Genomic DNA, 14,579 nt, shown 5'->3' with positions numbered 1-14,579 from the left:
GGACACATGGCCATGGCAGAGCACATCTAAAACGTAGTCTACAGATACATTTTGTGGCTTAGACTGGTGGCTATGACCAGAGAATACATGGCCTATCCAGCTATGCCACCGGTGAGGCTGGTCTCCACAACTAGTGGTGAGACTCATGCTTCTATTTAGTCCTTCTGTGTGTAGAAGAAAACCAAATTTCTTCCTTGGACACTTTCCTCTTTAATATGTTTTTGAAGGCAAAGAATAGTAGCACTTGAAAAGAACATACTCATTTCCACTGTGAGCATCAGGCAAGGACCTGCACAGAAAGCTGGCATGGAGCATGACGTGACACATCATGTAGCTGCTTTAATATCCACTGTAATCACAGTGGCAAATTTCGCCTCTTGAAGTATCAAAGATTGAAGAGGTCACCCTGAAGGAGAAAGAAGGTTAGTGGGAGATTTTTGACCAATTCTAAGTTGGGAAAGTGCAGTATTGGATTAAAAGTGATTAGCATGGCCAAGGGGATCCTGCAAGAGACAGGTAAGCAGGCTGAAAGGAAATTGGAAATGTTAAAGAAATGAAGCTGGACTGGATGGAACAAATGTCACAGTTCCGTGTTCTTTGACTTGATAGCATTAGGCGTACTTAAGGGTAGGTTGCGCAGACTTGTGCGTGACAGCAAGATACTTTTCCACATGAATAAACCCCCTGGAGTTATTGGGACTGCTCACAAAAGTGCCTGAGAATGTGAACTAGACTTGCACGTTCCAACCCTCAGATCTGATCTTTCTTCAGCAATGCAAAAGCAAGCTGTATGGGGAACAGCAATAGCTTAACTGCAAAAGTGAATTCAAACCACTCACAGTGAGTAGGTCAATGTCTCTGTGGACACATCCTTGCTGAGGAGCATCTCAGCAAGAAAGAGAATAAATTAAACTGAAAGGAACTCATTCCTTGAAATGAGAGCAGTACTCAGACACAGTTTGCTTACCACAAACTGTTTTGCATTTGTTGTGCCATGGATTTACTTACATGTTTGCTTGTGGCAAATGTTCTCAATGAGGATTAGCCTGGCCTGCAAGAAGGGAAGCTTATTTTTTTTTCTCCTGTGAGTGGAGTGGGGTTAGAACACGCAGCCAAGGAGTCCCTTTGCATGTGTGGGTATGCCTGGGCATTCAAGGTGTCCACAGAGGCATTCAGTCAAGCCAAAATGCTTGCTCACCAACTATGAACTGACCCATAAACCCCAAATAACTCATACATGAAAGGCCTCATGCAAGTTGGTCTAGAAAGACATAGCTTTGTTGCTGTTTCAAAGAATTAGTGAGCCAACAACGCAAAGCTTTGGAGCTGGTTACTGGGAGGTTATTGCAGTCTCTACGAGCTATACAAAGTCTGAAGACATTGTATGTACAGTACATATTTAATAAGAAAGGAGTTCACAGTCTACCAAACTGCCAAATAAACTTTCAATACATACTGTACTTCACTCAGTAGCTGTCCATCTCTTCTTCATGGAATATCTATCAGCTCTAAAAATATTTTCTTGGAAGAGGATAAAATTATCATTGTTACATATCAATCAAGTATGGTTAATGAAGCAAAGCCAGCATGCTAGTATTGCACAAGGGGAAAAGCCTCCAGAACACAAAGTGGAACAACGAATGCCCTTGAAATTCTGCCGAAGGGAACAGGAAGATCCAGGTGCCACATTGGTAGGATTTGTGTAGCTCTTAGGCATCCTTGTACTGCAGCAGGTTTGCTTTGCCTCTTCACTGTCATGTATTCACTCAGAAACAGGTAGGGATCTTCCAGACCATTACCAAAAGAAAAAAAAACCCAACAAAAAAACCCAACAAAATTACAGCAGCTTCAGCAAAGTGTGGTACTAGTCAGTTCCTTGAAGAGGGAGGCTTTTATTTCAAAATATCATATATTAATATATATATATATTTCTATATATATACTTTAACTGGTATAAAGTAAATGGTAGATCCAAACTTATATTGTTGTTTGTACTTTTCAATCCTGGAAACTTTATCAAAGGAACCATTTTCTTTGTTTTTTTTATTTTCAGCTGTCAAAAATCAGGGGCATTATTTCCACCAAATACTTTCCTTCACACAGTAAAGCCACTGTTGTTCTCTGGTAAACAGTCAAAGTGCAAATAAGAAATCCATTTGGCTTGTAAATGCTGAGATGGTTTTAAACTTTCAATACTTTGTCCTCATAAATCAGCAAGGCTTTCACTGTCTCCACGCAGACATTGCTCTATTAGGTCCTCGGGTGGATCTGCAGATAGAAAGTGGGAAAGAATCTGTTAAATTAAATGTTACAAGAGAAACCCAGGATTCGTGGCGCTTTGCCCTGCTCATGATATAGCTGAGCTTAAATTCCAATATTCTGAGGGGGTTCTTTTCTCTTGGGGCTGTGGGGATTTTAGGATGTGTGAGAGGCAGACCCTGAGTGAGATCCTGCCTGTGCCTTGAGGGCATCCTGTATGTGCGTTGATCCCCTGGACAGAAGATGACAGGACAGCTTTGGTCATGGGGCCATTCTAACCCGAGCCTTCCATCTTAGTCTTCTCAGAGTAATGCTACAAACTTCTGCTAGAGAAGGAGGTGCAGAAGGATCTATCTTTCAGGTTCATTTGCACCTCCACCAACTCACTCAAATATGGGCAGGATAAGGTATATAACAGATGGGAATGGAATGTCTAAACAACTTCACCTGCTCACCCAAGGTGAGATAACATGGCCAGCAACAGACTGCAAAGCACACCACCACCACTGACCTTAGCGAGCACACTAATGGCTTGAAGAGGAAACAACAGCATCCAGAGGTTTTGCAAGGGCACCGAAATATGAATGACTGACCAGAAGCAGAAATAGCTCTCTTGGGGAGAGACTTTTGTTTCCTTCCCATACTGATACACACCAACTGGCACAAGTGGCTTAGCTCTTTGCTAGATGACTAGGTTAGCAACAAAACTCAAACTGACATGAATACAAGCAGGCCTGGGTATTAAATCAGGGCTACAATTACTAGCTAAACGTGAGGTGATATAATGAAATGCACCACTAAGTCTTGTAGCCAGATATGTTTACTATCATGTGCTCTACTGCTTTGAACTGATCTCTTAATTACAGAGACTGTTATGCAACAACAGAGAGGTTTCTTCAGTGCTCTAAAGAAAAGCTTAATCTAGAAATCATATGACATATTAAGTTAGTTGGACAGCTTGAAAAAAGAAAACAGAACTCTAGGTTCATTGACCATTTGCTTCCTTCCTTTAGTTCCCTTTTTCTGCTCTCCTTGCTTGCCACTGACAAGTAACTCTGCCAGGGTTTCACTCTTGGGGATGAGTACATTCCTTTCTCATTTGGCCACTGGCACAAGAATTTGTGTGGTTGGTGTAGGAGCAGGGAATGACAAGAGATCACAATGCTGTGGGCATCTCGGGTGCTATTTGCTGTAGCATGAAAGGAGAATTGGCTGCTAAGAATTGTGATGCTCAGGTCCTTTGGGGCACTATGAAATGGCCTGCACTTCTCTGATGGCAAAAGTCACACTAAACCCAGAATCACTCTGGAAACTCAGGAGTGTGTAGGCTGTAATGGAGGGTGCAGGCTGTGAAGCTGGAGGGAAGCTCTGAGTTGGGCTGCTCTGTCAGTCTCCAAGTGCTCAACACTTTAGTTTCCATCGTCCAGAGTACCAAAACCAAACTGTATTTAGAGGGGTAGCACATGAATGCCAGCTGTTATTAGTGCTGGTTACATAAAAAGGGTATTTTGATGTGCAGTATGCATGTGAGCTTGTGCAGAAAGCCCTGGAGAAGAGCACTCTGCTCCTCGAGGGTCCTGCCAAGTGGTGCACAGACAGTTATGTGTAGATACCAATTGAATGTCAAGAGCTTGTGAGTGACGCTCTTGCTCAGATGGGAAGTGACAGAAGATGCAATGCATGAAGAGCAATGCTTTTCTGTTTTGCAGCAGCTCTAGTTCTTACAGGCATTTATGTGCTCATCTGGATACCATCTCCCAGCATCCAGACTGAGACCCTACTCTTGCATTTCCCCTGGTGCTGGTTGCTTTGCTGAAATGTAGTGATGTGATCTCCATCCAGGTCCCACTACAGCTCTGAGAGCCCTGCATTGTAAAGAAAAGCATTGAACCTTATGTTCTAAAAAGAAATAGGTTTTTAAAATGGAATGAGCAAGGGTTAAAAAACATGTTGAAACTGCTCCAAAAAATGAATTACAAATTATTTCCTTCCAGTGTTTGTCACCTGCTCTGACCATCAATAGAAAACAAATTGATTTACAGAGATCACGAGCTTTCTATCTTTGGTTCTAACAACTTAATTAGTGAGCTATGCTAAAGCACTAAATGCAGGAATAAATCTGAGGAAAGGAAGGAATGGAGGATAAGCTGGAAAAACCTTCACTGGAACTGTTGTCCATGCTCTTCTAGCAGTAATCAGTACTCATCACAGCTGAGAACCAAGCGCTGAATTGGTACAGTAGACTGTAAGATATGTTATGTACATACATTTATCCATATAGAGATATGAACATACACACATAGAATCATAGAATCATAGAATCAACCAGGTTGGAAGAGACCTCCAAGATCAGCCAGTCCAACCTAGCACCCAGACCTGTCCAGTCAACCAGACCATGGCACTAAGTGCCTCATCCAGTCTTTTCTTGAAGACCTCCAGGGACGGTGCCTCCACCACCTCTCTGGGCAGCCCATTCCAATGCCAATCACTCTCTCTGTGAAGAACTTTCTCCTAACATCCAGCCTAGACCTCCCCTGGCACAACTTGAGACTGTGTCCCCTTGTTCACATGCTCATATGTGATTTACTCTGGGTCCCAAAGAATGTACTGATTGGTATTTTAAATCATAAATGTGAATGTTTTCCTTGTCAGGACAGCAGCTGCTCAATGTAAATCTATTTAGTCTAAGGAAAAGCCTTCATTAAAATAGCTTAGAGTCTACAACCCATAGTGACTTGCTTCAGTTTTTGGGCTAATCACCACAGATATATCTAAGATGTTGACTGATTTGTCTTGTTGCTTCTGCCTTCGTAACTTCCTTAACTACATAAATTAAACACATAGGGCTCAGTCTTGCAGCCTGGATTCGGGTCAGTACAGATTATAGTGTAATCTCTTTCTGTGATGCCATCTGAAATGACAAAACTGTCGTGGAGGGCCTGTAGGCCCGATAATAGTCTTATTTATGCCTTGCCCTTCATGGACATGTTTTTCTGCCAGGACCCCTGCTTGTAAACAGGTTGTGTAAGCCCCCACACACCCAGCTCATATTTGCCTGGTGTAGGCCAATGTGATCCCCATTTTTGGGAAAGTCCAGGCAAGTGTTTTTTGCCTATTATGGTAAGGTTTGGCTGACTGCCAACCTGATTGGTCATTCTAGTGGCCAAAGGGGTCATTAATCTTGTCCCACATTCAATAAATAGGGGTGCACAGGTAAACAACCTGCTCAGACCCCTGCTCGGATGCCATTGCTCACACTTGGAGCCTCACTTGCAGCTCAGACCCTGCATAGCTCAGATGCTCAGTCCCTCATGCTCTGACTCACTTGCAGCTCCCTGCCTATGTACCTTAGTTGCAGAGCTCACTTAAGCCTGCCTATATATATATGTGGAGCCTACAGTCTCCTAGTCAGCTGTGCACATCTGCACGCCACTGTGTTATCAGGACCAGATCCTATATTGCCTTTACCTCAGACTCCCAGCAGCCATGCACACTTTGCATGCCCACTGCCTATCATTGCCTGGTAAGCACCGTTGCTGCTGAGTTAACCAGGAAGCAGACTCTGAATTGTCTGCATGTGATCGGCCTGTCTGGCCAGCATTACACTGTGCCGAGACAGCACGACATCCTACTCCTGCACCTGAGATCCTGCTTGCTAAGGATCCCTGGACAGAGCATCCAGAAGAAGCCAGCAGCACCAAGGCAGAGACTGCATCCTCACCAGGAGAACCAAGTCAGAGACCATCATTTCCCCAGAAACAGGGAAGATTCATCCTTTCCCCAGAAGCTGGGAGGATTCCAGCCTCAAAGTCCACGGGCAAAGCTCCTCTGAAGTCTGGACACTAGGTATAGGCTGTGACATAGCCTCAGAGGGTGATTATTGATTAGTAAGAATTGTGAGCCTCTGTAATATCTGTTGTCTCTGCCATAGAGCAGAATCAGTTTCAGCTTGCTCTGCTGGGCAATTAGTGTATAGACCCCAAATGGTTTTTGCTGCGGGAGAAAACTCCTCTCTCTGTTTATAGTTTGAATGTTTGCTAGTTATTAATAAGTCACTGTACATATTTTATCCTAGAATGTTTTCATAACCATGTAAGAATCCTTTTAATATTAATATACAGTGGTTGGGGGTGACGAGAGTTCAGAATATTGAGTTTAATAAATATGTATTTTTATATAATATTATCTCACGCCAATTAATTTCTCCCCTCCGTCAAAATCAGCGTAGGTGGCAGAATACCCCTCTGTGACAGGAACAAAGAAAACAAATCCCTGTTTCAGGATCTGATTGCTTCTATTATCTCAAATTCATGTTGCTATGCTTGCCACAGCAGCTCGGATTCAAGCAAAGTTTCAGGGATTTTGAAGTACAATTTCTGCTTGGAAAATGCAAGAGGCAGTTGTTAAGCACATCATGTCATCTTGCCTTCATCAATTGGATTCTGTAATGATATTTTCAAGCAACAAAGCAAAATTCTACTGGAAGCAGCACCATAAGGTACTCCCCATACAAGCTAATTAAAATAACTCCTGTGGGTAAATGAAGAAATTATATGTTTTTGAGTTATGAGCACTCACTCTGTAAGTATTTAATTTAAATGAAATACAATAATGCATACTGAATAGATTGGACCCTATATCTGCATATTAATGAAGCTGCTAAACTTCTAGCAATCACTTCTAGATGCAGGATATAGCCTGAAACCAGTTCATACGATGAGAGGTTGGAGGAGTTAAGAGCAGGAAAATTTTGCAGGAAAAAAAAGAAGAAAAGGCTACTCCTAAATTACATAACTTGCAGACAGACTGCAGAAGAACTGCTGTAATGTAACAAGAGTCTAACATGATTCTTCATGGTGCTTATCACCCTTTTAATGTAATTTCCCTACATTTAAGTGCTCCAATTCAGTGAGAAAAGTGTTGCCTCACTGATAAGGACATGTCAGAAGTTTGATTGTTTTTTCTTTTAGATGCACTGCAAGGCACATACATTAGGGCACAATCTTCCAGTGGTGTTTCAGTATGGAGAGATCAGTTGAGAACACAGTGGTCTGCAGCAATGATTGGAGGAAGAAAGTTAGTCACTGCTCCATCCACACTTTCTCCTTTGCTCTGGGAGATGACAAAGAGATAATAAGCATCCTGTTTTCAGGGGCCATTTTCTGCCTTCTGCAAAGGAAACCTCCTGAATTAGTAGGTATCCTGGTAATTTACTATGGTGGCGAGATTAGCCATGCCAGAAGGCAGCATTCAAGGAACTAAGGTTGCAATACAGATCATCCACCCTGGGGTGTGTCATATGGAGGGCAAGAAAACGTTCAGATGCCATGGGGTTCAGCTCGAGTAATACATTCTCCTTCAACAAAAGGCCTAAAAGACATGAAAAATTGCTAGAGTTAGGATTGCAGAAAAAAAAGAAGTCAGGAAATCAAAACACTAAATTTCAGAGTTGTGTCATTACACAGGTGGGTATAAGGATGTAGAAAAACAAGGAAAACAAGACTGAATTTTTTTTTTTTTTGCATTTATCAAGTTTCAAAAGTTATTTTCCACTTCACTGAAAAAGAACCCCAAAATATATTCATTTATAAAAAACAAGTTGATTTGACAAGCACGTAATTTTCTTGGGGAAAATATTCAATTGTGGTATGAGAATAATTGAACTAAAATTTTTGAATGCAGACATAGGGGACAGTTTTAAGAAAACAGTTGTGAAGCAACCTTTGGACAAAGCAAAATAAAAGCTAGAATCTGTTTTTGAAACCCACTTTCCCCTCCTTTTTCTCCAAAGGTAACCTCATGGCAGAAGATTAGCCAGCTCATTCTCTCCCTCTGGAGTCATACCTTTGCATTTTCTTAGCAAAGTATTGTGAAAGCTGTTATGACCTCTTGGCCTGTGCCACCTGAATCTTCAGCATCTCATATGTCACTTCAGCATCTCATATGTCACTAATGGGTGCATGGGGCTAGAGTTACTGTAAAGACTTGAAATGCAGGTAGTGAGTTGTGTCCTCAGCACTGTTTCATGCTGCAAAGCATGTATACAGCTGTTAACACTAGCCTGGAATGGCCAAGGAATGGATAGAGGATCCAGCAGATCCCTTCGATTTCAGCCACAAGAAAGGCACTCACTGATGTACAGTAGCTTTTTTTTCCCTGAGGTAATAATGACTCCTCAAAGTGATCTGGTGATTCAGGAACTTCAGCCTGCTGGTTATGAAACCTGGACCCAGGTGACCAGCCTGAGTCCCTATACATTTTCACTAACTGATGGCCAGCAGTGTTTGGTGCCTGAGGAGTTACGCAGTGATCTTGACAACTTTTACAGCAGGCATGACAATCGAAGAGATGTGGAAGAGCAATCATTAGTGACTCACTCTCCTATTAAGACCTTCTGGATACAGACAAAAAGGTGACTTACTCTGGTGGTCTTGATTTTATTGCCAGTTGCACACATCCACCCAGAATTATCAGGCAATGTCTTACATTCCTCTCCTTCTAGGCAGGGCTCCATCTCACACCACCACTTTCCAATCACTATTGAAGCTAAAAGAGAAAACACAATGTTCACAACCGTGTTATAGTCAAGAATCTAATTAAATAATAGCTCAAGGGTCTAATGCTGCATTTAAGAGGCAGAATGTCCCTTCTAAACCCTTCAACTGAAATTTGGTTGCAAAGATTTCACATTTAATTACTTGGTTTGCATCTTGTATTCTCTAAGACAGTACCCTGCTTGCCAGAGCTTCCTTGTACACGAGATCCAGTCTACTGTCCTGCTGTGACTGTGGGGAATGAGGTGGCAGCAGCAGTGCTGCTTCAGACCAGAGGACTATCCACCCTAACAGCCTCTCTTCATGAGCCATCCTGATCTTTATGGACATACTTAAGAACAAGGCAACTCGTTTTCCTCAAAATATTCTCCAGCTCTTTAGGGCTTGTGGCTCAGGCTCTAGACTTCAGCATAAGCAGCATCTTCTTTGCTTTCAGTATCTAGAGTTGCTTTTTTTTCCTTCTACAAATCTGTGTATTTTAAAGAACTTTTAAACCCAGTGTAGACTTTTAGCTTTCACTGTATCCCATGGCAGGGAGCACCACAACTAGAAATGGAAGGCAAGGTGACAGGGAACAGCAGCAGAAGTTCAGCCTGTAGAAGATGATTATGAATTTTATGGAACCCCTACTATTTCTAGCAATACCTTTTAATCCCCAGATATTTAATACTGTAAATAGTGACTGTCTGGACCCTGTTGTTTGAATTTAATGGGCAAAAATGTTTACAGCCTTAACTGCACCTTAACGAAGCTTCTTGTCTGGGAATTGGTATCTGTCTATAACCTTAACTGTGTCTTAATGACATTTTTTGTCTGGGGATTTTTATAAACTTTAGCTGACCTTGCCTACTGTGACTGGCTGGTGACTGAGTGGCTCTGCCTTGTGGTTTCTTTTCCCTGGCAAGAATTAATTTCATAATTACATTCATGAAACCTAACTGCCAAAGGTTCTCACACTCTCAAATGGAGGTGCTTAACCCATTCATATGACCCTACATAGCTGTTTTGAGCCCACAAAATGCCTTTGAAGCAGCAGACTACCTTGTGTCATGCCATTCAGCTCTGGAAGATGTGCCACTGTACAGGCTTTGATTTAATGTCATTACAGTTTATAATTAAAAGTCTTGGCTTATTTTTTTCTCTAGTTGCAACCTGTTTATGCTCCCCTAATCCTGGGAAAACACCCAAAGATATATCTACAGCTGCCACTAATGTCCATTCCTTTAAATCACAGGTAGAAAGATAAAGCCATGAGTCCCTTTTCCCTAATCTCTAAAATAAGATCAACCCACAAAGAAAAATAATGCATCAAACCCACAGATTCTCCTGGACTAAAAAATGTGCACCAAAATTCCATTTCATCATGTGAGATGAAGTTTCTTGTGGCACAGAGAGCAGGAAACTGTAGAAGACAGAGACTCAGCAAGGGACAAAAGAGAGACTCTGATGTTTTCAGTAATGCTTGAATTGCATTCTGGTTGAGTTAGGAGTGTGGGAGCTAGGTGACCAAGGCTTCAAAGTTATGTATCATCAGCTTTACCTACATAGAATTATACCCATCACAGTATCTCACCCAAGCAGCTGACTTTATTGCTCCAACTCTAATTCACTAGGAATGGTTCCCCTTTTGACTAGCTCTGAAAGGCAACCCACCTTTTCACATGACTGTTGCCATTTAGCATTTTGTTTTCCACCATGCTTCACAAAAAATGAACCACTGCCAACAGTCAACCCTGTCACTTTGAATTCTTGTGGTAGACTCACATAATTGCTTCTTCTCCTTAATGCTCCCCTGACTTTCTGATCTAGCTTTCTTTGCTGCAAACTAACAAATGCCACACTCACAGATGCAAGTCCACAGGTGTGTAAAACTATGAATGAATATTGACAAATGGGAGATTTAGGCACACATGCTTGCACCCAACCCAAGCCAAATACCATGTTCTTTAGGTAAGAATGTATCAGTGAAAAACAATTTGGACGGGCAATTGAATACAAAGTGCATCATGTGTCCAGAAAGGAATCTGTTTTTCTATGTAATACTGGTAGTACTCTTGGAAACAGAAATGGTCAATATGGAGTGCAAACTCCTATAAAGAAGGTCAAGTATACATCCATTACATTTAATCTTTACTTAATTTAAAGTGCAGTTAAGTTTTCCTCCAGAAAGGTGAGGTCTTTGTCCATTACATAAGCTGGCCAAACATGCCCCTGCCACTTGTTGAAGTATATGGTTGATCTGAGCAGCACCTGGCCAAGATCTTTGGTAGGACATGCTGCAGTGCATCCAAATACAGCCCACTTCAGCACAAAATAAACCAGAATGAGGTGGCTAGTTAACTCTGTGTGATGGTTTGGGAGTTACCCAAGCCCCACTCTTATGAAATCACCCAGACTAGACTCACCTGTCTGGAAGTTAAGGAATGAAGCTTTATACTCACAGCTTAGCACAATATAGAAGCAGATATTCACATTTTATTACAACCACCCTTCCACCTTCTTTCCACCCCCCACTCTTGTCCCAAAGTCTGCCTTACATGCAAGGTGAGTTTGGAGGATCGGCAACAGGGGGTCAGAAGCAGAATTAGTTGGGTTACACAGCAGAAACCCAGGGAGAAAAACAGAGACACCAATTCCCACAGATAGACACTCTCCGGCTTATCTATGTTTGTGTTCTTGCCTTTGTACATCTCAGCAAGCCTATGAGTGAAGCAGACATCACCACTGTTTCCTTTTCACAGCCTATCGTCTATTTTTTCTCATTAAAATATTCCAATTAGCCTCAAATTAGCACACTCTGATGGAAATCTACTGCAACTCAGCAGTCCAGGTTAGTAACTCTAAACCAGGCCTTCACATGACATGGGAATATACCAATGGACTTGTTGAATAGTTGTCCTGACAGAGATATGGTTTTGACCTGCTGAGTTTATTTGAAACACAGGGAGAAAAACTTTGGCTTTGAAATCGCCTTTGGTAGGGAACAAGAGCTGAGTAAGTGGAAGCAAGTGAGGTGAAGTTAGAATAGAATAGAAATAGAATAAGAATAGAATAGAAATCAAACAGAATACAAACAGAACAGCTGGGTTTAGAAAGGCCTTGTGGTCATCATCTAGCTCTTTTCCTATTTCTTCTCACAGCTTGTATCCCATTTTTATCATGTCATGTCTAATTTCTCCATATGTACAACACACAAACCCTCCTTTATGCCCAAGATTGCAAGGCAGTTTAATGATGCTATTCACACAACATTTTCTGCTTCTAACAGTGGAGAAAGGAGATACTTCTTGCTATGCATGGGAAGGCACGTGATGACTGAATCTGCACTCTAACAACAGATTGTGTGGTGGGCAAACTGAAAACGTGTCTCCTGCTAAGTCCTGGCCTTCACAGCAACCATCGGAGCAGAGCATCCTCACCAAGTGTGACAAGAAACCTGCGAAATGGAATCAAAAGTGATGATCATAATTATTGGATCACCAGTAGCAGTGCTGTAGCATTAAATAACCCTGAAGAAGGATCCTGTGCTGCTGGGTACTAAACCCCACACCACCAAACGCCCTTGCCAGTGGAGTTTGCGATGTAAAACAGAGATGTGAGATGAGTACAGACTGAGAGGTGGCACAGAGAAGCAGTGCTATACATAGCGATTAAAATGATCTAACTGCTTATTGATGCTGTTAAATAGAGCCCAAGTATGCAGATATTGACCTTGAAAAATAATCAAATGTAAAGTCAGTGCTGCACCTGAATGTCAGCTGGTTCATGTAACAGTGTACAGGTTTTAGTGCCTATTTGTATGTTCATTAGTGATCACCCTGCAGTTACAATCATGAGGTAGACCGCCAGTAAGTACCCTCACCTCTGCCTACTCAGAAAAGGCAGGCTGGAGACCAGGTTCTTTTTATAAACAGGGAAACTATGCACAACTGCAGATGAAAAGCTGCTATTTGTCTCTAATACCCAAGTGGGCAAAATCCTCCCTAAGTCTGAAGCCCTACGAAGCTTGCTATGGTCTTGTCCTCAACATCATGCTGTGGCAGGGGTGTCCAGAACCCAAAGAAAACCATTTCCTTTGAATCCTGTGTTTTATAGGCTTTCTCTGCTGTTAAGAGCCTTTTAATCTTTAGGATCAACTGTCATTCTTGGGCGCTGCATATCCTTTGAGGTCTACTTGATTTCAGAGTTTTACACCTCTAGCCCTGTTTAAAGAAGCAGGGGAAAAAAAAACAACCTTTAAAATAAATCAGTTTGCTGTGTTTGAGACTAGGGATATCTGTATGGGGAGGGGGTGAAATAGCTTCCCCAGGCAATACAATGCAGCTTCTCTGCTTACGTTATGCCATTCTGGAATGTGCTGAAGCAGAAAGAGAATTGTTAAGGTTAAGATGCCTTTCCTCAGGATGGTTTGCACTCAAGAGCTCCCACATCCTGAGGAACCTGAGCTTCTTGGTGACCCAAACTGCTAATTTTGGATGAGAAGTACAGGATCTGATTAGTCACCAGGCATTCCAAGCTGTGAGTCCTCACATCATGCATGCAATCTTTCAGAGTGGTTTTCATTGTGTTCTTCTCACTGTCTGGAAAACACATGAAGCATGAAGATTTTCATGCAAGGTTGACTTGACTGTGACAGAGACCCTCAGCCACGGGAAAAGAAAAACATTAGGATATAAAAGAGCCTTGAGTAGTCCTGCTTTGATTGTGTTTTAGCTTGTATTGTGGAAGGCCAACATAGGCCTAATACATGTCCTGGCTTGCCCAGGCATGATCCTATGAACCCCTTCCCTCTGCTGAAAGGGGGGAGCAGGCTGAGGGGAGAAGACAAAAGGCTTTGAGACACTCAGTCTGAGGATCCAAGACTCGCCCAGATAAGGGAAAGCAAGCCCTGGCTTCACCTAACATAGGCAGTTTTGGCAAGGTGACATTCTGATTGGTGAATCTTTACGGACAAAGGAGCCATTACACTCGGACAAAGAATAAACAGTGATAAGCTGTAAACAACAGGCTCTCTCTGCTCTGCCTCATGGCTCTCTGCCCTGTCACATGGTGCTTTTGCCACACTGTGCTCTGCCTTGTGCTCCAGTCCAGCTTTGCTGTGTTACAAGCTTGGATGTGCGAGTTTTGTCCACCTGCAAACTTCGCTGTGCCTCAAGTTTATAAGGAGAAGGCATTGCGTGCCTCCATGCTGTAGGCAAGAATGGGCCACCAGCAAGACATTGTGTCTGCCTGCACAAAGTCTGGCCTGGAAGGAGTCAAGATGAGGCCAGAGACTGTGCTACGCACCTCCAGCTTCCTGCTGGAACCCAGGGGAGAACTCCCAAGCTTCCAACGGCTTTCAAACCACTGACAGCAACCCCTCCACGTGCTCTGGGTACTCTCCACTAGTGTAATGCGGCACCGGCAGTCCGGGGACACAACCTGATGAGAACATATTCTGAAAGCCTCTGTAGTTACTCTATTGCCTTAGCAGAAAGGAGCCTCTTGGGTCCCCCAGAGGGCAAGCAGCACATAGACTGCAAAATTCTCTTTCCAACTGTTTCAACGGTTTGCATTTCTATTTTTTCCTTAATTGTTCTAAATGGCCTGTTTTCCCTGTATGTCAATACTCAACTGTGTGTTGGAAACTTGTAAATACATTTTCTAGAGAGATTTAATATTAATAAACATTTTCCTAGTTATTATTATTCTTCACCTGGATATCAAAATTAATAACAGTATTAATTTATTGTTATATAAATCATAACAGTTTGGTTTGGCTTTTTT

The 14,579-nt window shown here is 42.3% G+C and overlaps 1 protein-coding gene across 3 annotated transcripts in view; it reads right to left on the bottom strand.

The window, feature by feature from the left end:
* Nucleotides 1–1,260: 1,260 nt before the first annotated feature.
* The window catches only part of TAFA1 (TAFA chemokine like family member 1), a 298,978-nt gene continuing 285,659 nt past the window's right edge, over nt 1,261–14,579 (bottom strand). For all 3 annotated transcript variants that reach the window (XM_064157050.1, XM_064157053.1, XM_064157054.1), the window contains exons 4-5: nt 8,681–8,805; nt 1,261–2,268 (exon numbers count right to left, since the gene is read on the bottom strand). In XM_064157050.1, the coding sequence (XP_064013120.1) occupies nt 2,251–2,268; nt 8,681–8,805 (143 nt within the window). In that variant the 3' untranslated portion in view covers nt 1,261–2,250. The remainder of the gene's footprint in view (nt 2,269–8,680; nt 8,806–14,579) is intronic.

The sequence above is a fragment of the Pogoniulus pusillus genome, chromosome 16 (genome assembly GCF_015220805.1).
Source record: "Pogoniulus pusillus isolate bPogPus1 chromosome 16, bPogPus1.pri, whole genome shotgun sequence".
NCBI lineage: Eukaryota > Metazoa > Chordata > Aves > Piciformes > Lybiidae > Pogoniulus > Pogoniulus pusillus.
Note: the sequence above shows the minus strand (reverse complement) of the source record. Positions and strands in the feature narration are given on the sequence as shown.